This window comes from Sinocyclocheilus grahami, unplaced genomic scaffold (assembly GCF_001515645.1).
Source record: "Sinocyclocheilus grahami isolate Dianchi unplaced genomic scaffold, SAMN03320097.WGS_v1.1 scaffold526.1, whole genome shotgun sequence".
NCBI classification, from domain to species: Eukaryota; Metazoa; Chordata; class Actinopteri; order Cypriniformes; family Cyprinidae; genus Sinocyclocheilus; species Sinocyclocheilus grahami.
Window position 1 is genome coordinate 345,225 of NW_015505705.1, and position 24,522 is coordinate 369,746.

At 35.8% G+C, this 24,522-nt stretch overlaps 2 protein-coding genes across 10 annotated transcripts; both read right to left on the bottom strand.

The window, feature by feature from the left end:
- Positions 1-256: 256 nt before the first annotated feature.
- LOC107555174 (synaptojanin-1-like) lies at positions 257-17,584 on the bottom strand. Of its 9 annotated transcripts, none has more exons than XM_016237882.1 (27): positions 16,945-17,584; positions 16,624-16,799; positions 15,023-15,104; positions 14,772-14,924; positions 14,061-14,226; positions 13,531-13,554; positions 12,986-13,177; positions 12,752-12,836; positions 12,423-12,563; positions 12,115-12,307; positions 11,659-11,817; positions 11,404-11,560; positions 11,168-11,285; positions 7,998-8,210; positions 7,442-7,520; positions 7,141-7,303; positions 6,857-7,042; positions 6,155-6,193; positions 5,833-5,964; positions 5,584-5,622; positions 5,233-5,280; positions 4,797-4,835; positions 4,383-4,429; positions 4,121-4,307; positions 2,977-3,266; positions 2,730-2,750; positions 1,481-1,561 (listed from the first exon to the last, which is right to left on the bottom strand). In XM_016237882.1, exons 1-26 carry the CDS (start codon positions 16,981-16,983, stop codon positions 2,733-2,735), a joined length of 3,165 nt encoding a protein of 1,054 aa, XP_016093368.1. In that variant the 5' UTR covers positions 16,984-17,584; the 3' UTR covers positions 1,481-1,561; positions 2,730-2,732. The 9 variants fall into 9 exon arrangements, with proteins under 9 accessions (XP_016093359.1, XP_016093360.1, XP_016093361.1 ...); XM_016237881.1 differs by having other exon boundaries at positions 2,730-2,753; XM_016237873.1 differs by lacking the exon at positions 2,730-2,750 and having other exon boundaries at positions 257-1,561; positions 16,945-17,581.
- On the bottom strand, positions 17,257-19,809 carry LOC107555123 (synaptojanin-1-like). The gene is made up of 3 exons (XM_016237823.1): positions 19,729-19,809; positions 18,182-18,415; positions 17,257-17,357 (listed from the first exon to the last, which is right to left on the bottom strand). The coding sequence occupies exons 1-3, from the start codon at positions 19,772-19,774 to the stop codon at positions 17,257-17,259; spliced, it is 381 nt and encodes a 126-aa protein (XP_016093309.1). The 5' UTR covers positions 19,775-19,809.
- Positions 19,810-24,522: the final 4,713 nt, after the last annotated feature.

Below are 24,522 nucleotides of genomic sequence, written 5' to 3' on the forward strand. Positions count from 1 at the left end.
AAAAAAAAAAAAAAAAGATATCTCTGGTCAAGCCCATTTTACAGATATGATGGCGTAGAACAAGTCAGACACAGCCTTTGAGCATTTGAAATCTGTGCATTTGATAATAACAAGTTTTTGTTATTCTGTATTTGCATTGGGTTACAGAATAAAGTGACAGTTCACCAAAAAATGATCTCAAAAATAATTTACTCACTCTCATGTTGTTCCAAACCTGTTTGACGTTCTTTCTTCTGTGGAACATACAAGAACATATTTTGAAGAATGTTTCAACTGGTTTTGTCCATATAATGGAAGCCAATGGGGTCCAAAACAACCTATTTAGACCCCATTGAGTTCCATTGTATGGGGGAAAAAATACATTTTCAAAATATATTCTTTTGTGTTTAGACATGAGGGTAAGTAGAGGATGAAACTGAAATCGTAATGAGATATATTATTAAATATTTGTGATATAATATGAAATATGATTTCCAGTCTAATGTGTAATATACTAAATCTGGCCACTGAAGTGTAAAATGTTTCACACAGATGTGTGTATATGCAGGTTAATACGCAAATGACAGGTTTTTTGCCTATTATTTTAAAAACTAAAAATATACTAACATACTGTGTTGATTTCCTCTTGGTTTCCCATCTACGTTGGGCTAAAAGAAACAGCCAGATCTATTTTGGACAAACTTTCAACACCACACTTTTAAACAAACCATACACATATTATAGATACACAATAATATTTTCTTTGTAATTTACATACACTTTCTCCGCTGTATCATCTCTCTGTAAATTCATTTCTGGAAGGGATGTGGGCGTTTTTGATGCTGGTATTAGTCCTGGTTGGGATCGGAGGGGGGATCGTGGGAAATATGGAAGTGGGAAGTGACGCCCAGTTGTTGTCCATGCCAAAGCCTGAGCTGGGGATGCTGCTCTGAGGTTGTGGGAAGGGAAGGGATGAGGCTGCGGGTAAAAGCGGTGGGCCGGTCCCACCAGCAGATGGTGCCTTTCCTGAAATTAAGTCTGAATCATCATCGAATGTGACCCATTTTTGGTTTTGTTTGGCTGGGGCCGCTGCTGAAGCAGGAACTAAGGATTGTTGTCTGGAGAACGATGGTGGAAGAGTTGAACTGTGAACCACAGCTGACATGGCCCTGCTGAGGCCCGGGCTGGCCTTCTGGGCCTGCTGCTGGGTGTAGAAATCGGGTGTGAGCGATCGGCGTGGGGAGGACAATAGGTTGCCGGTGAAAAGGTTGGTGCTGCTGGGTCTGGGTTGGGCTTCTGCAAGGAACGGATTGGGGGATGAACGGAGGGTCTCCTGGGATTTGCTGCGGCAGGGTACAGGTGGAAGCAGAAGACATGGAGTGCTGTTGGTGTGCGGAGCTGAGAATAGGGAGAGGGAGCTGGGTAATGTGGAGGAAGAAGAAGGGGAGGGGGTGGATGAGGAAGAGGAGTGAGGGAGGGAAGCGGAGAACAATGTGTTCTGGAAGAGGGACTGGGTGTTAAGCATGTCGAAGGGGTCTAGTTTCCATTGTGCTTCTCTTTGGACTCCATTCATGTCCTTGGCCTGAGGAAAGAAAACACACAAAGTCTAAATTATGAAATCAAACTTACAGCTTAAGGAGAAGCTACAACACAATGGAGTTGCAGAGTCAACATGAAATCAAATTTGATTTTATTAAATATATTGGGGGAAAATTATTGTCTTTGGGTTCCTCAACCCTCCTAAGCTTTTTTAAAAAATGGTCACACCTTGGCTGTTTGGAACAATAAGAGTTTTTTTTTAAATTATTATTTCTTCTTTTTATTATTATTATTTTTTTTTAGGAAATTCTACTGAACTAACTTTCTTTTTAAGTAGTAACTTTTGAAGTAGTAACAAATAGTTTGGGGGATTTTAGGTTCATAAGTTGACAAATAACTGCCCCCTTTGGCTGTTGAGTTGAACCTCTTCTTTAAATAAATGGTATAACACAAATTTCCTCAAGCAGTAAAAAAAACACACACAAAAAAAAAACATTTCTTTTGATTTTTTTAGATTAAGCAATTCACCAAATTACTGAATGCACCTTTAAATATCCTCTTTCACTCACAAATATGTATCATTACAGATGTAAAAAGGGTTAAAAACATAATTTCATGTTGACTTTAAATGTGTTTATTACAAGTTGATAAAAATCACAATGATTGGTTAAAACATAAATGGTGCAATGAGAGACCTTAAAATAAATCAAAATCAGAAAGATCTGAATCTTATTTATTAAACTGTCTAATGAAACAATGAAAACAGCATTATACAACATCAAAAACACAAATATAATTAGTGTACAAGTCTACTAGAGGTAAAGTAAAGCTATTTACTCATAAAATTACTTTCTCTTATCCAAGAAACACTGGAAACAAATATACCGCAGATTGAACACAAAAACAAACAATACCCACAACAAATACTGGATGACGCTTTCCTTGAACCCCCTGTTGGAACTACTTAATTAAACTCATAACCTGGTATTTTTTTCTCGAAATCGCAATATACAATAAATGTCAAGGGGTTCAAGTTAAGCATTACAGTTTTCTGATACTCAAAATAAACAAAAAGGTCAAATTAAAGATGGAAAGGGGAAAAACAACCCTAACATGGAGGATCCTATATGTATGAGCACTTCATACATTGTGACTACAGGCTATGGTGCCATGAAGACAACGTAAAGACTAGAAATGACTTAATCCAGTACCTGTCAACCTGAGGATTGCTCCTGCTAGTAAAAGAGAGAAACACATGCATCAAGAAGAGCGAAACATGACTACCACCTGGATAAAGTCGATATTACTAGAAAAGGAGAAGAAAAAAAAAAGAACAAAGAAAAAAAGAGGAAGAAGCCGCTAAAGCTGGGTAATGACCCCAGGATGGGCTCTTGTGGGTACCGGTCTCTCTTTATCACAATTAAATGTTGGGCTTGTAATCAGAGTAAGAGGACTAACCTGAGATGTAGGAGCAGGAGCAGACTCGGGTGGCAGTGCGTGAGAGGACCGGCTCCGGGGTGGAGGCTTAGGAGATGCCAGTCCGGGCTGAGGGGCGGCAGCGGCTCCAGTAGATGCTTGAGGAGCAGGCTGAGGCACCAGCGGGGTAGGGAAGGTGGGCTGCATTGGTGGAGGGAGCTGGGATTGTATGGGTGGAGGCAGCTGGACTTGGACTGGAGGCTGCATTGGTGACACAGACTGAGGCTGCATGGGTGATGTCATCTGAGGCCTCATGGGACCTGGCAGTGAACCTGACGCACAGACACACAGCATTATTACATGGCAAAAAAAGTTGTTAAAATGGTCAAATATATGTATAAATCTGGTATAAAATATATATAAAGTTTTAAAAACTTTAATAAATTAATTTTTTTTTTTTTAATAATAATACAGTATCAATAATAAGTCATTTAATTACTATTATTATCAATAATTATTATTACTATCATTTTAATAATTTTAAGTTATTTAGGTAATTCAGCAACTACTGAATGTACTTTTAAATATCTTGTTTCAGTCAGAAATATTTATTATTATAAAAAATGTTAAAAACGTCTTTTTAAACAACGTGTTTGTTACAAGTTTTGATAAAATTCACAATGAATTAGTGGTTAAAGCATCAACAGTCTAATGACAGACTGGGGTTATTACAGTTACCTAAAACTAAAACTGAAACTAAAATTAAAACCATTAAAAAATCATTTTCATTACTTGAAAAAAAAAAAAATGTTAACTGAAAAAATAAAATATTCAGCAAGTTGCCAATGCATTTCTCCTTTTAATTTATTTTAGATTGATGTACTAAAATAACTAAAACGGAATAAAAACTATATAGGCATATAAAACAAAAACAACTAAGATGACAAAAACTAAAACTTTAAACTTAAAATGAAAACATAAAAATAAAAACTTGTAATAAAAACCATAATAGTAAATTATAAAACTATAATAGTATAATAGTAAAAATACTCTGACAGACCTTAATAAAAAAAAATAGAAATATGAAAAATCGGAATCCTGTTTATTAAAAATTTTATAAAATGCAATAAAATAGAAAAAAAATATCGAAGAAAAATGAATAAATCATTAGAAGTGTTTAACAAACCCAGAGGCAGTTCAGATGGTTTGCTTTGGGGTACAGGAACGTGTCTTGGTGCTCCGGGGTGATTATCAGGTGAGGGTCGTGGTGCCCCAGGATGCACCTCTGCTATAGGTCTGGGGGCCCCAGGATGAGCAGGAGGAGGAGGTCTAGCCTGAGGAGGGACGCTGATGACTCCTGCTCGAGGTGGGATCTAAAACAGAAACCATAATATTTACACGGTATTTTAATTAATTAATGAAAAAAAACATTTCTCAAGCCTACCCACCGGCCGCGAGGCGCCTCCAGCGGCTGATCCGGTGGCTTGACCTCGACCTGAAAAACAGCCGATGAAAATAATCAAACATTCAGTAATATTTCTAAGAAATAAGTTTGTAAAAATATCAGAAAACCATTTTATTAACTTCAGTCAATTTGGCACAATTTCTACAAATGTGATAATAACAGAACAATACTTTACACAATACATTTAATCAGATGCTTTAAAAGTAAGTCTGGAAAATATCAGATCATTGCTCCTGTCAAGAATGTAGCTCTATTTTGTGTTGAAACTAGCCTGGGGATACAATATTCTGGCATGAGGAAGGCCCAAATATGTCTGTCAATGAAATCTTCTGTCAGTTACAGATGGCTGATGTTATTTTGGAGGGCTTATGAGCGAAGGCAGTGTGTAAGAACTCACCAGCTGCATCTGCACGTGCTAATGCTGGGCTTTTTTGTCCTTTTGTCAGCATGAGGGAAATATTATTCAAAAAATTAAAAATAATTTCTGTTTTGTAGCACATTACAGCCTTTAGCTAGGGAAAAAATATATCTGACCCAACAGACTCCTTACCTCATATAGAGATAATTTCTATCATTCTCTATTCAATTACAAAAGCTACTTCGCCTAATTCAACCCATCACTTCACAATGAAACACTAAGCCAAAATCACTGGAATACCTGAGACTTCATGCACTGCATCATGGCAAGATGGTTGACCTGAACACCCCTGCCCCATCTAAATTCGTCTATTTCTGTTAGCAAGTGCAGGAGGTCTCAGGTGATCAGATGATCATCATACACAATAACAAACACCGCAAGAACCATCTAAAATCGAAATCTTTTCAGAAATTACCTTCATAATCAGTCAGATCAAACTCTAGATTGAGAGGCTCAGCAAAGACTTCGAAAGAAAACTCAAAATGTTTCCAAAAAAATTACATTATAAACCAAAATCGGTAATAAAAAGCAAAATCCACATGGCAAAAAGGCAAATTTACAATGAGGCTCAGGAAAAGCACGAATAAACACAACCAAAGAGAGCACAGAACTGCATCGTTGTGCATTACATCTAAAACAGTCAGCTAGACATTTTTCACTATGCCAACCTAATATCAGGTGCAACTAACCAAGTCAATAAACACTAAACAGCATTAAATCAATAATCAACTGCTAATACACAGTACTGGTTCATGTACAGCGTTACCTGCTGAATCTTTCCTAACAGGTGTGGGACTTCTGCCTCCTTTATAAACCACAGGACATTGTGAAATAAATTAAATGTGAATTAAATTTAAAAAATAATAATTGAAAACATAGCATCTAATGTAGTGGGTGTTTCAATCTTAGATAAAACTCATGACTTTTGGGGTTTGACTTCTTGTGAGAACAGATCTTTTATGACCAAAAATCTGTCATACCTGTGTAAACATTTACAAAGAATTCACAGCTGTACCTGAGGGTGGTGGTGGGCGCTGTGGAGGTGCAGGTCGGGCTGGTGGGGCGTTGGGGCGTGGAGGAGGGGGGCGTTTTGGCTCTAGTCCCTGTGAAGAGGAAGCTTCAGCTGGCTGACCATCAACAGGAGAACCTGAGAAAAGAGAGAGGAAAAAAACATTCTATTACAACAAATTAACTGTCATATCAACAGCCTGAGGGATTTAGCTCAGCTCACAGCACTGCAAACCACACTGAAGCCTTGACACACACACACTCTCTCTATAAGAGCTCAGGAACCACTGAAGCACATCGGCAACACCTCTGCAAACAGCACTCTTTACCTGCCAGTTCCCTTCTAATGGATGCTGGGCTTAATCCTCCTTTTTGCAGTGTAAAAACAAAGGAAAATGAATGTACTGGAATTTTGTATGTTGCAGAGTTTAATGACAAAAGAACATTTTTGCACAACTCTATAAATGTAAATCTACTATTTATGCAAGTGAATTAATTATTAAAATAATAGTTTTTTTCCTTCTACTTCCCTGATAGGGGTCTGTAAGATTTTTTTTAACTTCTTGAAAGTAGACTCTTATGAACAAAAATATTTTGTAAATATAATATTGTGAAATATTAATACAACCTAAAATAATTATTTTGTGTTAATAAATTATAAATTGTAATTTATTCCTGTGATGGCAAAGCTGATTTTTTTTTTAGTCGTCATTACTCCAGTCTTCAGTGTCACATGATCCTTCTAATATGCTGATTGGGTGCTCAAGGAAACATTTTTTATTATTATCAATATTTTTTATGGAAACCATGATTCTTTGGTGAATAGAAAGTTCGAAAGAAAACCATTTATTTGAAATACAAATCTTTTGTAACATTATAAATGTCGTTATTAATTTCTGTCAAAATATTTAAATCTCACTGACCCCAAAATTTTGAACAGTAGTGTATATGTGAATTATAGAAAAAGCTAAAAATGTATATAAATCCATAAGAGTTTGTCCATGTTGAGTAGAGTCAAATACTAGCACTACCCTGTGGTGGTCCAGCTGTGCATGGAGGGGCTCTGCTGGGCCGGATGGGGGCCGCAGGTTCTCCGTGGGTAGGAGAGGGGCAGGGGCTGGTGCATGGAGATGTGGCAGGGGAAGCGCCCAGATCCATGCCTGCTCCAGGTTGCAGGTGCTGGGGTAAAATATCCTCAACCTCCTCATCCACATCACCTGTCAACACAGCAATAACAATGCAACTCCATACTGCCCCAGAGTTCTACAGGTTCCTGTTGCATTTTGGTACCATGTAACCCAAACAGGTGCCACACCTTCCATGTCATACTCTTCTCCCATGTCAGAGTTTTCTGCCAGCAGGGTAGAGCTGGTGGATGTTGGGATACTACCGCAGATTCTCTCCACACTCATTTCCTCCTCTAGACTCTTTATCCAACCTGGACTCCTCAGACGAATGTCTATGGTCTTACCATTCACCTGCATGCAAACACAAAGAGGGATGGTAAAAAAAAAAAAAAAAAAAGGGTAAATTTTAGGGTACCATGCAATAAATATGTGCATGTGAATTTTCATATGGTCAATACATAAAATTGAATCTTAACTACAGTCTCTTACAGTAGAGCCACTCAAAGATAGAGCTGCCAGAGCAGAGTATCCCTCCAAAAATGTCACCCACATTTTCTCTTCAACAAACCTGTTCAGCACAAAAAATATATTTATAATTTTTATATGTATACGTTTTTGAAAGAATCATATACATACAAAATATATTTTTAATAAAAAAAAAAAACTGTAATATTGTGAAGCATTACTACAATTTAAAATGATTATTTGCTATTTTAATATATTTTAAAATGTAATTAATTCCTGTGATGCCAAAGCTGAATTTTCAGCACCATTACTCCAGTCTTAAGTGTCACATGATCCTTCAGAAATCATTCTAAAATGCCGATTTGTGCTTAAGAAACATTTCTTATCAATTCTGAAAACAGTTTAATGCTTAATGTTGTGGAAATTTTATTCTCTTTGATGAATGAAAAGTTTAAAAGAACAGGATTTATTTGGAATATAAATGTTTTGTAAAATTATAAATTGTCTTCACTGTCATTTTTTAATTAAATTTTAATTAAATATAATTGGAATTAAATTATATATAAAAAATAGCCAGTACCTGATAAGAATAACCTCGCCAAAATTTGCAAACTTGTCCAACAGGTCGTCAATCAGTGCATCATCAAAGTAGTCATCGGGGCCAGATGTGCAGAGAGAGACAAGGATGGTGCCATCTGGTGGACCCTGCAGGGCAATCACTTCCTTATACACCTGATGTCTGGCCTCTGGATCCACCTCAAGTATGTCCACATCCATGATAGCCACCACAGGCCTGCAAGAAATAAATGTTAAGGGTACAAGAACAGAGATTCCTAGCCTTAAAGCACCTGTGGCCCACACAAACAAATGCAAAATTTAAAAAAATGACTTGACATATTAATAGACTAGTTGCACAAGATGACATCGGTTAGTTTTGGTGATGCGAGAGTGGGTATTCTTATTTCCGGACTCTGCGACGTTCGCATTTACTGTAAGGGGAAACTTGGCTAAATAGATATAATTAAAATTTTCAAATTAAATAGCGGATAGCGGTTTATCAAAGACAAGAGAAAACTTCCTCCTCACATTGCATTACGTTACCTCTGTGTGGACATTCATCAAGATATAACGTGGAGATTCCTTCATTCTTTCTTCTGTTGATTAACTTATGCGGTTCAGCGTCAGTGGTTAGTCAAAATCCACGGGGCTCTTCATTCAAACACAAACCACTCAAATGTGCAATACTGTACATTTTCGGAGATTTGAATTTGTTCTGATGCTGGGGACATGATCTGTACATTCTCCAGAACATCTATAAGATCTGAGACCAGAAGGTTTGCGACTGTCAAACGAGATGCTCAGAGATTTCAACCTGCATTATGGACTCGATGTATGTTTTATTACTTTATTTGGTAACACTATTTATAACTGTATCTGTACAATTTAACATAATTATTGTAGTTTTGCATTTATTAAAAGATTCGTGTTTGAATTTCCCTGTGTGTTTTTATTAATATTATCTGTTTTGTGCAAATGAGTTTAAGAGCATGTGTTGCATGAATGATAATGATCTGTCTGGTGTCTATAAGCAGCCACATACAATATATTTTTATATAGTTAAAATATACTGTATATATATATATATATATATATATTTATAATAGTCTGCATTAATTAGGCTACCTAAAATAAAACCTTTAAATTTGTAGCTATATTTATTAGGATTATCTTTTTACAGCCCATGTTTTCATCTGTAAAAATGACTACTGCAAAGATATCTGTGTAAATGTAAAATGTTAAAATATGTTGTGAAATTGTTGATGGAACAAATTGATGTCCAGAATTGAGAAATGTATATTTATGAAGATTTATAATTGCAGCCCATTTCTCACAAGGCAATGTATTTCAGTTCAAATGTTATACAAAAAGTCCATTTAATACCAAAATTTTTTGAGAAATAATATATTTATTGATGGGTATGTAATGTTTACTTGTTTTTATCAGCTAATATAGTCTAAAGTTATGTTTTGATTGTTTTAAGATGTTTTACTTTTTAAATTTGGTTTAGTTATTTAGTCTATTTGCGCATTTACAATAATTTGTACATTTACATAATTGCTAAGGAAACAAGACATTGTGTATGCATACACACCATGAGTTCAAGGCAACTTTCATTTTGTGAACAGTACGGATTAGATTTCATTAATTCACCTGACCCAAACATACGCAAGTTTCAAATGCCACTGGCTCAATTAACATGTATAGTATAGTATTTAAGTGATATTATAAATCCTGTACCTCTGAGGGCCACTGGAGGGCAAGAAAACATTGCTGATGTAAAATTGAAAGGAGATGTGCTGGCCCGTCGCTGTGATTTTGCCAAGTAAGACATGTTCCTGGATCAACATCTTTTGATGATCCTGGATCAACATTATTGTCCAAAAATATAGACTTAACCCAATCCCTACCCCTAAACCTAACCCTACCCATAATTTATTCCTAAAATCAGTGGGAAATTATAGCTGATTAACAAGGGTGTAGAAGCACCTAACCCTGATCTAAACCTAAAACAGATATTTCCTGAAAAGTTATATCTCAATTCTGATTGGTTGATTGGAATGTTGTTCCAGGATTAACAAGGATGTTGATCCAGGACCATGTTGTACTTGGTGAAATCACGCACACCGTGCTGGCCAGTGTTCATTTTGACAGCAAATTTTTATTTAGTTTTAGTCATAGTCTTTTGACTAAAATGCCATTTAGTTTTAGTCGACTAAATCTACAGTAAATTTAGTCAGCTAAAATCTAATGGGTTTAGTTACAGTGCATTTATAAAGCATTTCTCTAAAACTTCCAAACTCATTATATAGGTTTGATATTAAGGTTTTATCATAATAGACACCGATTTAACTGTGGTCACAGAACATGCCTTTATGTTCAAATTAAATAAAACCAAACATGGCCTTCTTTTTAATGAAAGACCAATGGTTATATAGGCTAATCATGCATTCTTTATAGCAACTTGTTTACCATATTCTTCATTCTTTCAAGCAGACATATATATTTCTATAAATACATTTATAGAAAAAAAGTTTTTCAGTCAAGAGCAGTGCGTGATTTTCTGGCTTTCTTTTGTTGCTTGATTAACATCAATGACTCGGACAATAGCAACTAAATTAGGCTGCTGTCCCTTTAAAACCGAATGCACAGCTGCAATGGATGCAATATACTGATACACGTTCTCCCTACTGTTAACGTTCACTTAAGATGTAATCAACTGTGTTTACGTGAATACTCGTCAAAACGGACAATTCAACAATTTTGTGTGTAATTCTCCGTTCATGCGACGCGAAAGAGTACTCGCGCGCTGTGAGACGCGCTTTCTGTATGTGTATACTTCAGTGTCTGAGCTCTGAAAACTAGACCGAATTGAGTTCTCTCTTGCGCCGTCAGATTTATCTATATGTCTGCTCTTTTCTCACTCCCACATATTGGCATTTTTGAACGTTTCATGCGACGTGCAGCAAGTGTATGTTAGCTTATGTCCCGCCGGTTCATAGCCTATGTACGCATCTAACCTCCGAACCACACAGCAGATTCATTCTGAATGAATCTCTTCCCAAATCGTCCCTCCCTAGTCAATAGTTTTACGTCATAGTTTTTGTCATTCAAAGAGAGTTTTAGTTTGTTATCGTCAGTGGAAAAAATGTTGACGAAATTAACGCTGGTGCTGGCCCAAGTCTCTCTCACCTGTGATCAGAGGTTTTGAGCTCTGCTCTACCATAATACTTGAGCTCTCCAGGGCTCCATGGGTACTGATCTTCCTCATTCACTGCGGCTCCTACTACATTCAACTCCAACTCTTCCGCTGTGACACATACACAGGCAGATCTAGTCAAAAATGTAACTTTAAAGTAAGCTTATTCTGTATACTGCATTTCAAGTTTGGTTGGTGGTTGAAGAGATTTTATTAATATAATTCTCACCAGTTTTATCAAAGTTCCACTTTCTTCTCTTCCACAACACACGGTCAGTCCAGGCTGGTGTGCGGCACTTTTCACTGGTGTCGTAGTCCTCCGAAAACAGGTCATATTTGTAAGTGGGGGCAAAATCCAGCTTCCCTTCAATAAAGCCCCTAAAAATCTGAAATATGAATAAAATGGAGAAATTGTTTAAAAGAGTGACAAAATACATAAATAAATAAATAATTCCACTGATATAGTTGTTTTTTCCCAATATACCTGTCCAGCATTTTTCTGCTCCAGCAGTTGATCTCCAGTATTCAGTGCATCCCAATTCTGCTGTCTGATCAGTTCCTTTGTCTCTTCATTAGGAATATTTATTCGGTAGTTGAAGTCTCCACACCAGAATACATAATCATGGGAGTACAGGAGACGGCCCTAAATAAAAAATAAATAAAAAAATCGTATTATTTAATATTAATAAATATATTTCAGATCTTTTTTTTTTATTATTTACATAATATAAAATAATAAATATACTATATATTAATGTATTATTACATTATTCATTATTAATAATAAAAAATATAAATAATATATTACATCTAACATTTATTATAATGTATTTAAATAATATTAAACTGTCATAAGCAGTGATAAATAACAATAATCAAAAGAAGGTGTTCATAAATGGATCAGAAGTAACAGATATTTTTTACATCATAAATGAATTACCATGGGGAAGGACAGTTTGCGTGCAATTTCATTATAGTCATCGTTCCTCTCTTTGACCTGTGATTGGCCGGCAGCAAAGTGAGAGCACACAAAGCAGATGCTGGTGGTGTGGAAGAGCATGCGAATAGCCACACCCCCTTTATTACCAGTGGCTCCACCCATTCCAGTCTTCACTGTGTCCACAGCAACGTCCCTATGTGAGGAAAACACACAATATGAGATCTCAGAATAATTTCTAATCCTTCTGAATATCTGAAATCACACTGATTTGTCAATCACAAAAAGAAAGCAAATGTGAGTGAGAATACCTGATGAATGGTGCATGCTGGGGGCGTATGAAGACAAAAAGACACACACCCACCAGCTGCTCTGAGGCCAGCAGCACGTATTTGTGCTCTCGTGAGATGTTCTTCTGCAGTTCTACAGCCCACAGCTTCTGATTAGTAGTGCTACCAAGGAGGAAAGAGAAGTTAAATAGTTCTCACAGGAACGAGAGCATGAAAAAAATATTTAACCTCAAATACTGATTGAAAGAAAAGTGAATTGGGTTGCACTGAACAAAGGAAATTTAGCTTCTGCTTACTATTTAACTACAACCAGTAAACTTTAAAATCTCTAACGTCAAGTTAGTTCTTACCTTGCGCTGACGATATTTCCAGCATTCAGCTCTACCATTTCCTCAAAGCCAATAGCAAAGATGTCCACTGGGTTAGATTTTCCATCTGCATGACAAAACGATGATCTTGGACTCTGATATATGAAGCCACTTAAGTATTTGCACTAGTTTTATTAGTCACTGACTGATATTAAAACAAAGCAATCTCATTTCCTTTCAAAGTATCATTTGCATTGACTTTGCATCAACACATACCCTGGAATTCTGGGTGGCCGGCCTTCTTAGGGGCATCCAGGAGCCAGTCATTGAGCGTGTGGTTACGAAACGCAATACTGCGGAACTGCTTGCCCCCGTTCACATTCCATGTACCCACACACACTCTGATCTTCTTGGGACGCGTGTACTTGAAGTGGTTCTGACACATGCCCAGAAGCACTCTGGGAGAGGCTAAAAACAGAAAGGGTGAAACATTTATAAAAAACCTACATTCAAATGATCAATGATAATATGAAATAATATCTTGAACATTAAACTAATGGCCAGAGTACACAAAAAGAAAATGCAGAGCATATGACATCGACCAAACCACTGAGACACACCAATCGGATGAAATTCTGTCCTTGAAAGTTGGACAATAAGATATGACACATTAAAACAAGACTACACAGCAAATTAAAAGGATGATAAAAAAGAAAAAAAACACACTGTACAATGTCAGAGGCGCCAAAATAAACAGTGAGTTTATGAAACAGGGAGCCATAAACATTTATGGATTTATGGCTGGTATGTGTATACTGTACCTGACTGTAAAATGGGCTCAGAGACTAACATTGTAAGCATTAAGGAGAAAAAGAAAGAAAAAAGGGAGGGGGAAGAGAGAGAGAGGTTAAAGTTAGCCGTTAGACAGATAACAGCATTAGTCCTCGGGTTCAACACTAATCTCACACCCAAAGCAGCCGGGAGTCATAGATTAGCACGCTAGCATAAGGAAATGCATTCAGATCCAGATCCACAGGATGAAATCAGTCCACTACAGCAGACTGATCCCATAAAAACCGTGACCACAAACACAAGATACCAAAGGTGGAAATCCTGTTTGAGACCACTTATATCTCAGTAAAGTCAGTATAGTTTAATATACATTTGCCAGGCATTTTATATGTATTCCTTCATGGGCAATGTATTTACAATAGATTTATATTATGAAAATATTTACATTATAATTAATTCTATTATTAATATAATATATTTATATTTGATTTTGATTTTATTAATATTATAATTGTCCTGGTTTATTTCTGACTCTGGATTGTGGTGTTGTAAATCATACCGTACAGGCTGCTGGTTGTGAGGAGGGCTCGTGCCTTGTCTGCCAGGTCACTGTTCAGGGTGCTGCCCAGTCTCAGGATGTCAATGGCTTCCTGTTTAGAGCTGTCAAAAAAGTTGTTCTGAATGGTTCTGGTGACTGAGCGAGCTCCGTCTTTTAGCTTTCCACCCTACAGAAAGAAAAAAACAAAATAAAACAAAACAAAACAGTTAATCTAAAATAGTTATGGTCTGGAACATCAAAACTATTTAAAAAAAAAAAAAACTAAACTCACAAAACATTCATGTATTCAAAGGTACGTGACAGCAATACTAATATTTCTTTGCAGCTAGCTAGATGAGGCTTGGTGTTTGAGGCCTAGCTGAGAGAGGGTTTACAGGCTTTTATAACAGTCTGTAAAGAGGCCTAATTAAAGTTGAGAGCACTGCCAGTTACAGTAATGTCTACTAACATAAAAGAACCAACACAAAACAGCAGACTAAGATAAATACAGCATCACAACTCAAATCAACATAACATCAACACAACTAACTACTGTCAACTTACCACACAGGCAGAGGAACAGCCAGAGGAAAGCAAGGAAAAACAGCAGATACACGAGTTAAGACAATCGTTAACTTACTGGGTGAAGATGGCACAGAAACGCCCATTTTCAGCTCTCTGCTGCCTTTTTGCGCTTTATTGTTTGTATGTGTTTTACAAGCAGACACTTACCTTAGCCTTGCCATCCAGGGCACCAGTGCCTGCGTAGATCTTGCTGACCGAGTCTCCATTGGTGGACCACATGGAGCGGAAAACCTCCTGAAAGCGTGCCACCAGCTGAGGCTTCTCAGTCAGACCCATGTTTTCCAACTGTTTTGGAAGCATCTGAACAACAGAGACATTTTACACGAGAGGTATTAAAAAAAAAAACTTCCAAATATGTTATACTGTAGTAAGAAAACAGAACTGTGTTACAAACACACCTCAAGTGCAATGAAGGCCTGGACGCTGTTTGTTCGGTCCAAGCAGTCTAGACAATTGGAACGAATGGTCCCAGTTTGACATCTGTGGTGAACAAAATAGTGGGAGACTATTTCATGAAATAGTTTTGGTCACTTTGCGATGATCATCATAAACCAATTACTTTTTAAATGTAAGGATTGTTCATAATTTTACATTTTCACAATTTTGTACATCTTAATTGCATAAATAAACTTTGTCCGTCTTCATTTCAGGCTGCAAAGCAACAAAATGTGATTATCTTAAAGGGGGTGGGGGGGGATTCTTTTCTATACCCACTGTGTGTGTGTGTGTGTATATTTAAATAATTGAACAACACATTTACATATTCACAGGTAAATACATTTTTTAATTTATTTACTTTTTAACATTTTTTATTTTGATTGTTTTCACTTTAAAATGTAATTTCAAATAATTATTACTATTATGTTAACTCACAAAACCCCCTGTATTTCTCTAAAATAGCTGTTTGGGAAGCCCTTTGTTATGTCATATTATACCATATCACAGAGAAATTGTAAAAAAAATAAAGGATTGATAAAACAAACATTTGCAACCTCCCACAACAAATTAAATAAACAACCTGATGCTGAAAATTTTCTGCTATTTTCTGCTATTGTTCTGTCACAACAAGCTGTGTTAGGATTAGGGATGTAACGATTCACTCAACTCACGATTCGATTCAATTCACGATTTTGATTTCACGATTCGATTCACGATTTATTTATTTATTTTTAACAAAATGAGATTTAAGACAAATTATAAATTAAATGTGTCCTTTTATTATTGCTTGGACAAAATGCTGCACATTTCTTTGTGAAATTGAAATATAACACTATAATAATATACTAATATAGCACTTGCATATTATTGCTCTTTTGTTGGTTTTGATTGCTTTTATTGTCCTCATTTGTAAGTCGCTTTGGATAAAAGCGTCTGCTAAATGACTAAATTTAAATATAATGTAAATGTAAATAACAAAACTACATTGAAATTTTAAAACAAGCCTCAAATAAATAAGTAACACAAATAAAAGAAATCTCTTCATATAAGGCTTTGTCTGTGCTCTTTACATTTAAAATTAGAGGCAACCACTGCATTTTAATCATGATCCAAACAAAGATGCTGCATACATGCAACATGAGCAGTTTTTCATCTAAATTAGATTGTATAATTTTGAAATTTGAAGCAAAAACAGAATGGTTTGACTTCAGTTTTATGAAACTATACATAAAAATATCTGCATGAAACAGCAGACGACCTGAATGAGATGCAGATTCACTCTCTGCCAGCAGGTGGCGCTTAAAGAATTTTTCAGCAGTGCTGAACTTATGAACTTTAATATGCGTTATACAGAGGCAAAATGAAAAGAAAAAATACCATCTAAACTTTTGTAAAGACAGTAAGTTCCCCTCTGACATACATTCATATAAACTACTACACCTAAATGAATCGCGATTTGTTTAGCATCTCAACCGATTTGAATCGTCACATATTTGAATTGATTTTCAACCGGCTCGCAGTTAATCGTTACATCCCTAGTTAGGATGTTATATAACCTCACCTCTGAATGCCGGCCTCCCCTGAGTAGCAGAAGAAACCACATTCCTCCAGAAACTTGCTGATCTGAGGTTTCAGGACAGTGCTGAGCTTGTCAGTCTTCCCACCTTTAACCATCTGATGATAGTCAAAGTTCAACATTCTCACAGCGTTCGCATGCTCTGAAGCTTTCAGGTGACTCTGTGGGCAAAGACAAAGATAGTCTTTATACAGTAAAGAAAGCGGAACAACTGCTCTATGGTTTTGTCATACTTGAGTATTGAAAGACATCTCAAATAATGTATTGTAGCCTGACCAACCCGAATATTTGCTAAACGACACTCACCTGGAATGCTTTGCTGAGCATGTGTTCACCCTCCTTCATACCCAGCAGGTTGATGATCACCTGTTTGCCATACAGCCTCCTCAGAGCACTAAAGTGTCTGGATAGGAAACATCACAAAGGTTGCATGCACATTTCAACACATTAATCTTATTGAAAAAGAATAAATTAAATTGTTTATCCAATCCTGTGATCCAATGCTTCAAGAAAAATCAAAGGTGATTTAAAACAAAGGAAGCCAAGGAAACAAGTGATCAATAGATCATTAAGGATGGAGGGGGAGAAATGAAAGCCTCACGACTGTGTTGTCTGCATCTACTTCCTCTCATCACGACCTGACTCAGCACTCCAGGGAACAGAGCAGTGACTCATGAGGAATAAAGAATGTCCATCATGCTCAGCCTGAGGAGCCAAGGCTGGATAAGAATAAACCCTCCCACATTTTCAGGCTTTCTTAAAGCAGATTTTGTCATTTTAATCAACCTTATCTTTCCCTAAAAAAATCATACAAAGATTTATTATTGATGAAGATCTTTAGTGACCTTGACAAGGTCATGGGGTTATTAACCCACCCAAATGAAACAAATGATTTAAAACAGGTTCACAAAGACTGACCTCATCCAGAGCTTTCATTTTAATGAATGTAGGATTTTAAATAATATAAATAACAGGTTTAATCTTTTTTTATTTCTGATTTGTTTTGAAAATATTTAAATATTGGGTAAATAAATGTTTTTTTAATGAAATTTTAGTGTCAATAAATTGTACTATATCATATTATAGAGAAATTGTAAAAAAAATAAATAAAATTCTTTAAAACCATTTGCAACCACCCAGCAGCCAATTTCTCAAATTTTTTTTCCTTTGTTTAAATTTCAGTTTAGTTTTAGTAATTTTAGTACTTCAACCTATTTTTTTTCCAGCAACATTTAATATTTTCTGTTGTAAGTTTTGTAAGTTTATATTTTTCATCTAATATTTACATTATTTCAGTTTTATTTTGATTAATAATAAATACACTTTAGTTATTAATAATTATTTTAATGCAACGTATTTAAAATTACTTAAAATATATATTTTGTTCCCACTTTTTTTTAGGTACCTTTAACTAATATGTTAAAAAAATTGTGGTGGGATACGATAATGGTATAGTTAGGTTTAGGGGTGGGTTAAAGGGTTTGTAGTTATATCTATACAATATATGGATATAACTACAAAAATTTATTACAGATGTAATTACAACCAGGTTTTTTTATCAAGCTGAGGTCCAGACTCACTCCGGTGGAGGACCAGGCGAAATAGAAGTTACCAGAATTTAAGACTTTCCTGACATCAGCAATGCGGTCCTCATCCGAGGGGTCGTTTTTCAGAGAGACAAAGTCAGTGCCCGTTACTCGGAAAACTTCTGAATCCTGGACTTTTCCCACTGAACTGCAGCCTGTTACGACCACCAGGCTGTGCAGCATAGAATCCCCTATGGAAGAAGAGAGAAGCGGATTCAGAGTTTCTAGCTTATGCAAGTTTTGGAACCACAGCTTTAAAATGTGGAAGTTTAATAATTAAAAGTCATTGAAAAACCCATATGCATTGACACCTTACTTGAATATTGAGGTGGATAAGTCTCAATGTCTATGCTGTTTTCTAAGAACTTAAAATATGACTGAAATATTACATACACTTACAAACTCAAATAATGGCTCATCTTGAAATGACACTGTAATTAGTGACTATATTTGTATAACAACGGCTTGATAATATGCTTAGTTGTGCTTTATTTCAGCAACACGACAACAAGGGATGGAGAATGAACCCCAATCCCATCAAAGCCGAAGCAACGAGTAAAATGTCCGACTCCAATGAAATGACAGCTGCAATCAGATCTGCAACCCAAATACATGACAGTGTTTACAATTCATGCACACACAGGCTGTCTAACCTTGGGTCACTGTCTCAGCGTGTGGCTGAAGGATAGTGCACATGAGATTAGCAATCATCCATATGATAACCATACTGAACAAGACCAGGCCCGCCGGCCATTTATCTGTCAAAACCAACAGCTAAGACAGACTGACAGTGCTACAAGCCTTTATCATGCCCAGCACTATGGCTAATGTTAGCCGGCTGGCTCTCCATCGCCTTCCTGAACCATATAAACAGACATTTAACAGACAACAGCGCCGCAATATGTGCGTTTATACGTGAAAGATACAAACGCAATGTCTCAGAATTTACTATTAATTTAGGACGATGCTCGGTAAAGAGACGGTCTTGTGTACCTGTCAGAGTTGTGTCTGTCTTCCCCTGGTTGGAGATCGTATACGGCTAGAAACAAAATGATTAGCAGGTAGTTCAAGCACAGAAATACAACCGAAACCTAGAAAGGACAACGTGAGTACTGTGGTGACGCCCGGCTTGTTTCCGGAACCTTAAGCTGTGCACTGATTGGCCAGATTTGTGTCACGTGATGTAAGAAATCGAAGTACTGATGGACATGTGTCCAGTCAAGTAGCCTACCATTTTTGTGCTAATTATATACGAAAATAAGACACTATATATTTGTATAACAACTGCTTGATAATATGTTGTGCATTTACTTTTCATAATTTTTGTTTTGCTGTGAATTTTAGTGTTTTGGTAATATTTCTGCTCTACTTATCTTCAAAAAGATCAGCGTTTTTTTCTTCTTCTTTTAATCTGGCGACAGGGTGGATTTGTAATTGCTGTGACGACAAACACAACCAGCAAGTCAAATAAAAAAAAATGTAAAAAGAAGCTGAGAAACTGTACCAAGGTTAAGACGAAGAACTCCCAGGATCCCATAAGCATCCAGCATCTTGGTGTACGCAGTTCTGATGGTCTCTTTCTCCGCCGCCGCTGTGGATGACATTAAAACATTAACTTAATTAATTATATACGAAAATAAGACACAACAAAACTGTCTCAGGACATTTGTCAGGTCATTGTAGATTTCATACTGAGTTTTATTCTTTTTTTTTTTATTATTCATAAAAATGATTTGTTTGGGTTTGTCAGTTTCCAGAAGCAATATGATAATTTATATTTCTACGCAACTTAAATTGTTAGCATAAATGTTGTTTATCCGTAAATGTAAGGTATTAAAAGGTTTTTTTTACATTCAGAGAGATATTAGGATCTATATTGATTTTATGCACCTTCTGTAACAAAAAAGCTAACTGGGATGCATGCTGACTTTTGTTTTTGTATTATGGGCTGTTGCATGTAAGTGATTCATGTAACATTTATTTGGCATCTCTATTTCTGATTTTATATATATTTAGCACTGTGTTTTATTTGGCTATGTATGAACCATTAGCTTTTATTTAATTGTAATCCATTGTTTGTATGCAGTTGAATAAAATGTAGACAGTGACTTAAATTTTTGGCACAATACACAGACACAGTAAAAGAAATCGGCCATTATGGGCCTTGAGGCGCCCTCTTCAGACCCAAGTTAATTAAAACAATCCATAAGAATAATTTTTCCACATCTAATTTTTTAAAATTCAGTCATATAGATCCCTCCCATTTCGTATGCCTACTCAATGTTACCATAACATTTAGAAAAAGTGAATACAAATGACTATAATGCAGTGGTTCTCAACCACAAAAACAACTATGATAAAAAAAAACATAATTATATAATGTAAATATGTTTCCTCCTATTTTGTTTTATTGACTATCTGGACTAGAACACAAACATATCTACTTGTGCAACAGCAAGAATCAATACAACACATAGCCTAAGGTTTTAGTTATAACACAACAAATATGCAAATCTGTGAAAACGTCAATATCCTGCAACAATAAAATAAATAAATAAATAAATGTAATTGAAGTAAATTAGCTACCTTACAAAAACATTCTGAAAATATTAAATTAAATGTAATTTTAATTCCACCCGCTATTGTTTTAATGGTTTTGCACTTTTTGATGTATTAATTATAATGCATAAAAGGTGCAAAACAAAACCCGAAAAAAATGCAACGAAAGGACTGTTTTCCCCCTTTTAAAGGAGACATATTATGCCCCTTTTTACAATATGTAATATAAGTCTCTGGTGTCCCCAGAATGTGTCTGTGAAGATTCAGCTCAAAATACTCCACAGATCATTTATTATATCATTTTGAAAATGCCTATTTTGAGTGGAAGCAGAAACATGCTGGTTTTCGGGCCTGTCTCTTTAAATGCAAATGAGCTGCTGCTTCCCGCCCCCTTTTCCAGAATAGAGCTGGAGCTGCGCCATTACAGCTCGGACCTGCTAAAAAAACATCTGTTTTGGTTCTGATTATCATGTTTATCGGGCTGAAAGAGAAAAAAAGTTTTTCTTTGTGTGCAAACAGACAACTACGTTTTAGGCAACTACAGATGTACCGGCAAATATCACTCACATTATGTCTTCTAATGCTATAGATTTTCCTTTAGCAACAATAAAAAATTGCATTATAATGATGGTGGTTGAAAAGATGTTTAGGAAATTAAAAAGAATGAACATGTACATGAACTGTAATTTGGTAACAATCCAGACGAGTGGAAAATCACGTGTGATCTCCTGAACATAGTTAATGGCATAGTTAAAACAACTGTTTTTATTTGTTTATTTGCCTCAAAATGAACAAGGACTGTGTTGGTGTGTTGGTTTTAACAATGACATAATTTATTTCAATAGGTTTTGAAAGCATGGGTCAACTGCTCCAAAGCAAGTTGGAACATCTTGTCTGGACCCTACAGAACATACAGCCCATGTCTTGCTGTTTTATTCACCTCTGTTTTTCTGATTTTAAGTATGATAAAGACTTAACAGTAACAGTGTTCTCCAGGTGTTGAATGAAAAGAATGGCTAAACTATCTTTTATGTTTTCCTGTTTTATGACATTTTTGTTTCAGTGTTAATTTTGACAGGCATTTTTGATTTAGTCTTAGTCTTTATCTTGAGACGAAAATGCTTAATAGTCTTAGTCACATTTTAGTCACTTGAGTCTTTCATAGTTTTAGTCAACGAAAAGTCATTGCATTTTTGTCAACTTTTAGTCATTACTTTTAGTCATTGCTTTTAGTCAAGCTGCAGTTACCAACATTTATTTTGGTAGCTATTTTATATGTAGTCTTCAAACAAAAATAGTCATTAATTCTCTCTTTAGACCAAATCAATTAAGCTTATGAGAAATTTGAATTAAGGATTTAATTTGGAAAAACTTGAATAAATTATGACAATTTTCATTTTTGGGTGAACTATCCCTTTAACAGTAGTGAAAAGGGAGCAACTTATAAAGATTATAGTTGTTCATAAATAATATATTTAATATATATAATTTATAATTTTTGAAAAAGAAGCAGAATAAGACAATAAGACAAATACGAAAGAGATACGAATTAAACTCATTTTTCAGATACAGTAGGTTTACTTAAAATATTTATTTAAAGGGGTCATATGATGTTGCTAAAAAGAACATTATTTTGTGTATTTGGTGTAATGAAATGTATTTATGCGGTTTAAAGTAAAAAAAAACACATTATTTTCCACATACTGTACATTATTGTTTCTCCTCTATGCCCCGCCTTTTTGAAACGCTTTGATTTTTACAAAGCTCATCGGTCTGAAAAGCGAGTGTTCACGTTCACTTAATCCATAAGCGACTGTATTTACGTGAGAGACTCTACACGATAGACATTTGGACTGCTGTGTGTGTATTTGAGCACTGAGAACTGATCGCGTGCTATATGTGAGAACTGAAGAAGTGCAGCGTGCGCCCGTGAAAGACGCACTTCTACCAGCGCGATTCCGCCTATCCCGCCTTCACTAACTTTAAGTTTATTTGACAACGAATTGTGACTCTCGGGAAAAACGGGACGTCTGGTCACCTTATCCCTAGCCTTTCGGGTGCTAAATCCATTGTTTCAGATCGCTAGTTCGCATTTTGGTAGTCTATCCATCCACCGCGGCTGCCACACTGAGACTTGATCACAGTCTATGGACTAGATATGCGAACGCCCCTTATCCGATTGCAATCCAATGACAGGGACGCACATTTTTAAGGACAAGACAGTAGCCTATAGGATGTATTTTGAATGTCCGGTAGTTCTCAAATAACATTATAGTCCCGTCTCGTCTTGTTAACGAAGACGCGGCATACGTTTCGTCCTTTTTGTCATCAGATATTAGTTTAAGCTCGTCAACGTCTGGTCTTTGTCACAGAAAAAATGTTAGTTAACGAATATTTTTCGTCGTCGTCTTCGTTAACGAAATTAACACTGCTTTGTTTAACATTAAACCCTCAAAATTCATGTGCACTGATTGATGTTTACAGTCCTGCAGAAATATCACTTTCCATGGTACTGAATCCATCAGATTATTGACAAGTACTCAGAAAGCATGATAGCAAACAGGATGTTGATTTAGAATGAACACTTCAAAAACTAGTGGCAAAACTTTCTTCAAGATGGTTTATAAAGAATTTGTGCCTCACATATATATTATATTTGTACCATCACTGCTTTTTATGGGTTTCTTCAATGACATATCATCCACTTCAATAGCTTTTGAAAGAAGGGACCTAGTGCTCCGGTTGAAGTTCCAAAATATTAATCTGACCCTAAATAACATATTTCAAGTCTTTAATATAGAAGAATTTAGTGTAGATGTTCAAAAAGTACCATCACTGTTTTCTGTGTTTCTGCATTGACACACATTCCAGTTCAATAGCTTTTGAAAAGAGGGTCACATCGCTCCAAAGCAAGTAGCAAAATGTTTATTTGACCTTAAAGATCATACTACAGGTCTTTAATGTGCAATTATTTGCTCTATATGTTTAATTTTGCCCATCACTGTATTTTATGGGGTTCATCATTGAGACACCTTCCAGTTCAATAGCTTTTGAAGAAAGACACTGACTTACCCAGTACACATTGTAAAATATTAATTTTACATTAAATAACACACTACAACTTTTCAATGTACTATTATTTGCTTTATATGATCAATTACTTCTCCCAATCTGTTGCATTGGTTTCTTCATTGTCACACTACACGGTTCAAATTAAACAGACTAATTCTTCTGGGACAAACTGTAAAATGTTTAGCTAAATTGAAAGAACATACTACAACTCTTTAATGTATGAGTTTTTCATTTTCATTTTCAAATTTCCAATGCAATGTTTAGGAAAAGAGTAATATTTTTAATATAACGTTAAAAAGTAGGTCATTATCAGTAGAGAGAAAGGAAGACAGAGGAGCCATTGTCTCACATTAGTACAAACACATTTGCTCACGTTTAAACGAAGCTTAGAGTTTGCATTAAAAAATGTGCTACCATGATTTGGTGGCCAAAATCAATCAGCTGAGTACCCACATTATCAAGGCTTGCTTAAAAGCTGTGAAAATGCTAGTCTTTCCATTAACAAAAAGGATCTGACGTCAGATCTTTGTGCTGTGGTAGGTAGAACAAGACAAAGTACAGATAGATAAAGTTTTAAGGCTTTTTTGTTCTTAGACAACTGGATTAATGAAAGGTATTGCTCAAAATCTTTTATAAAAACAAAGAAGAGAGGTCTAGAGTTTGAATA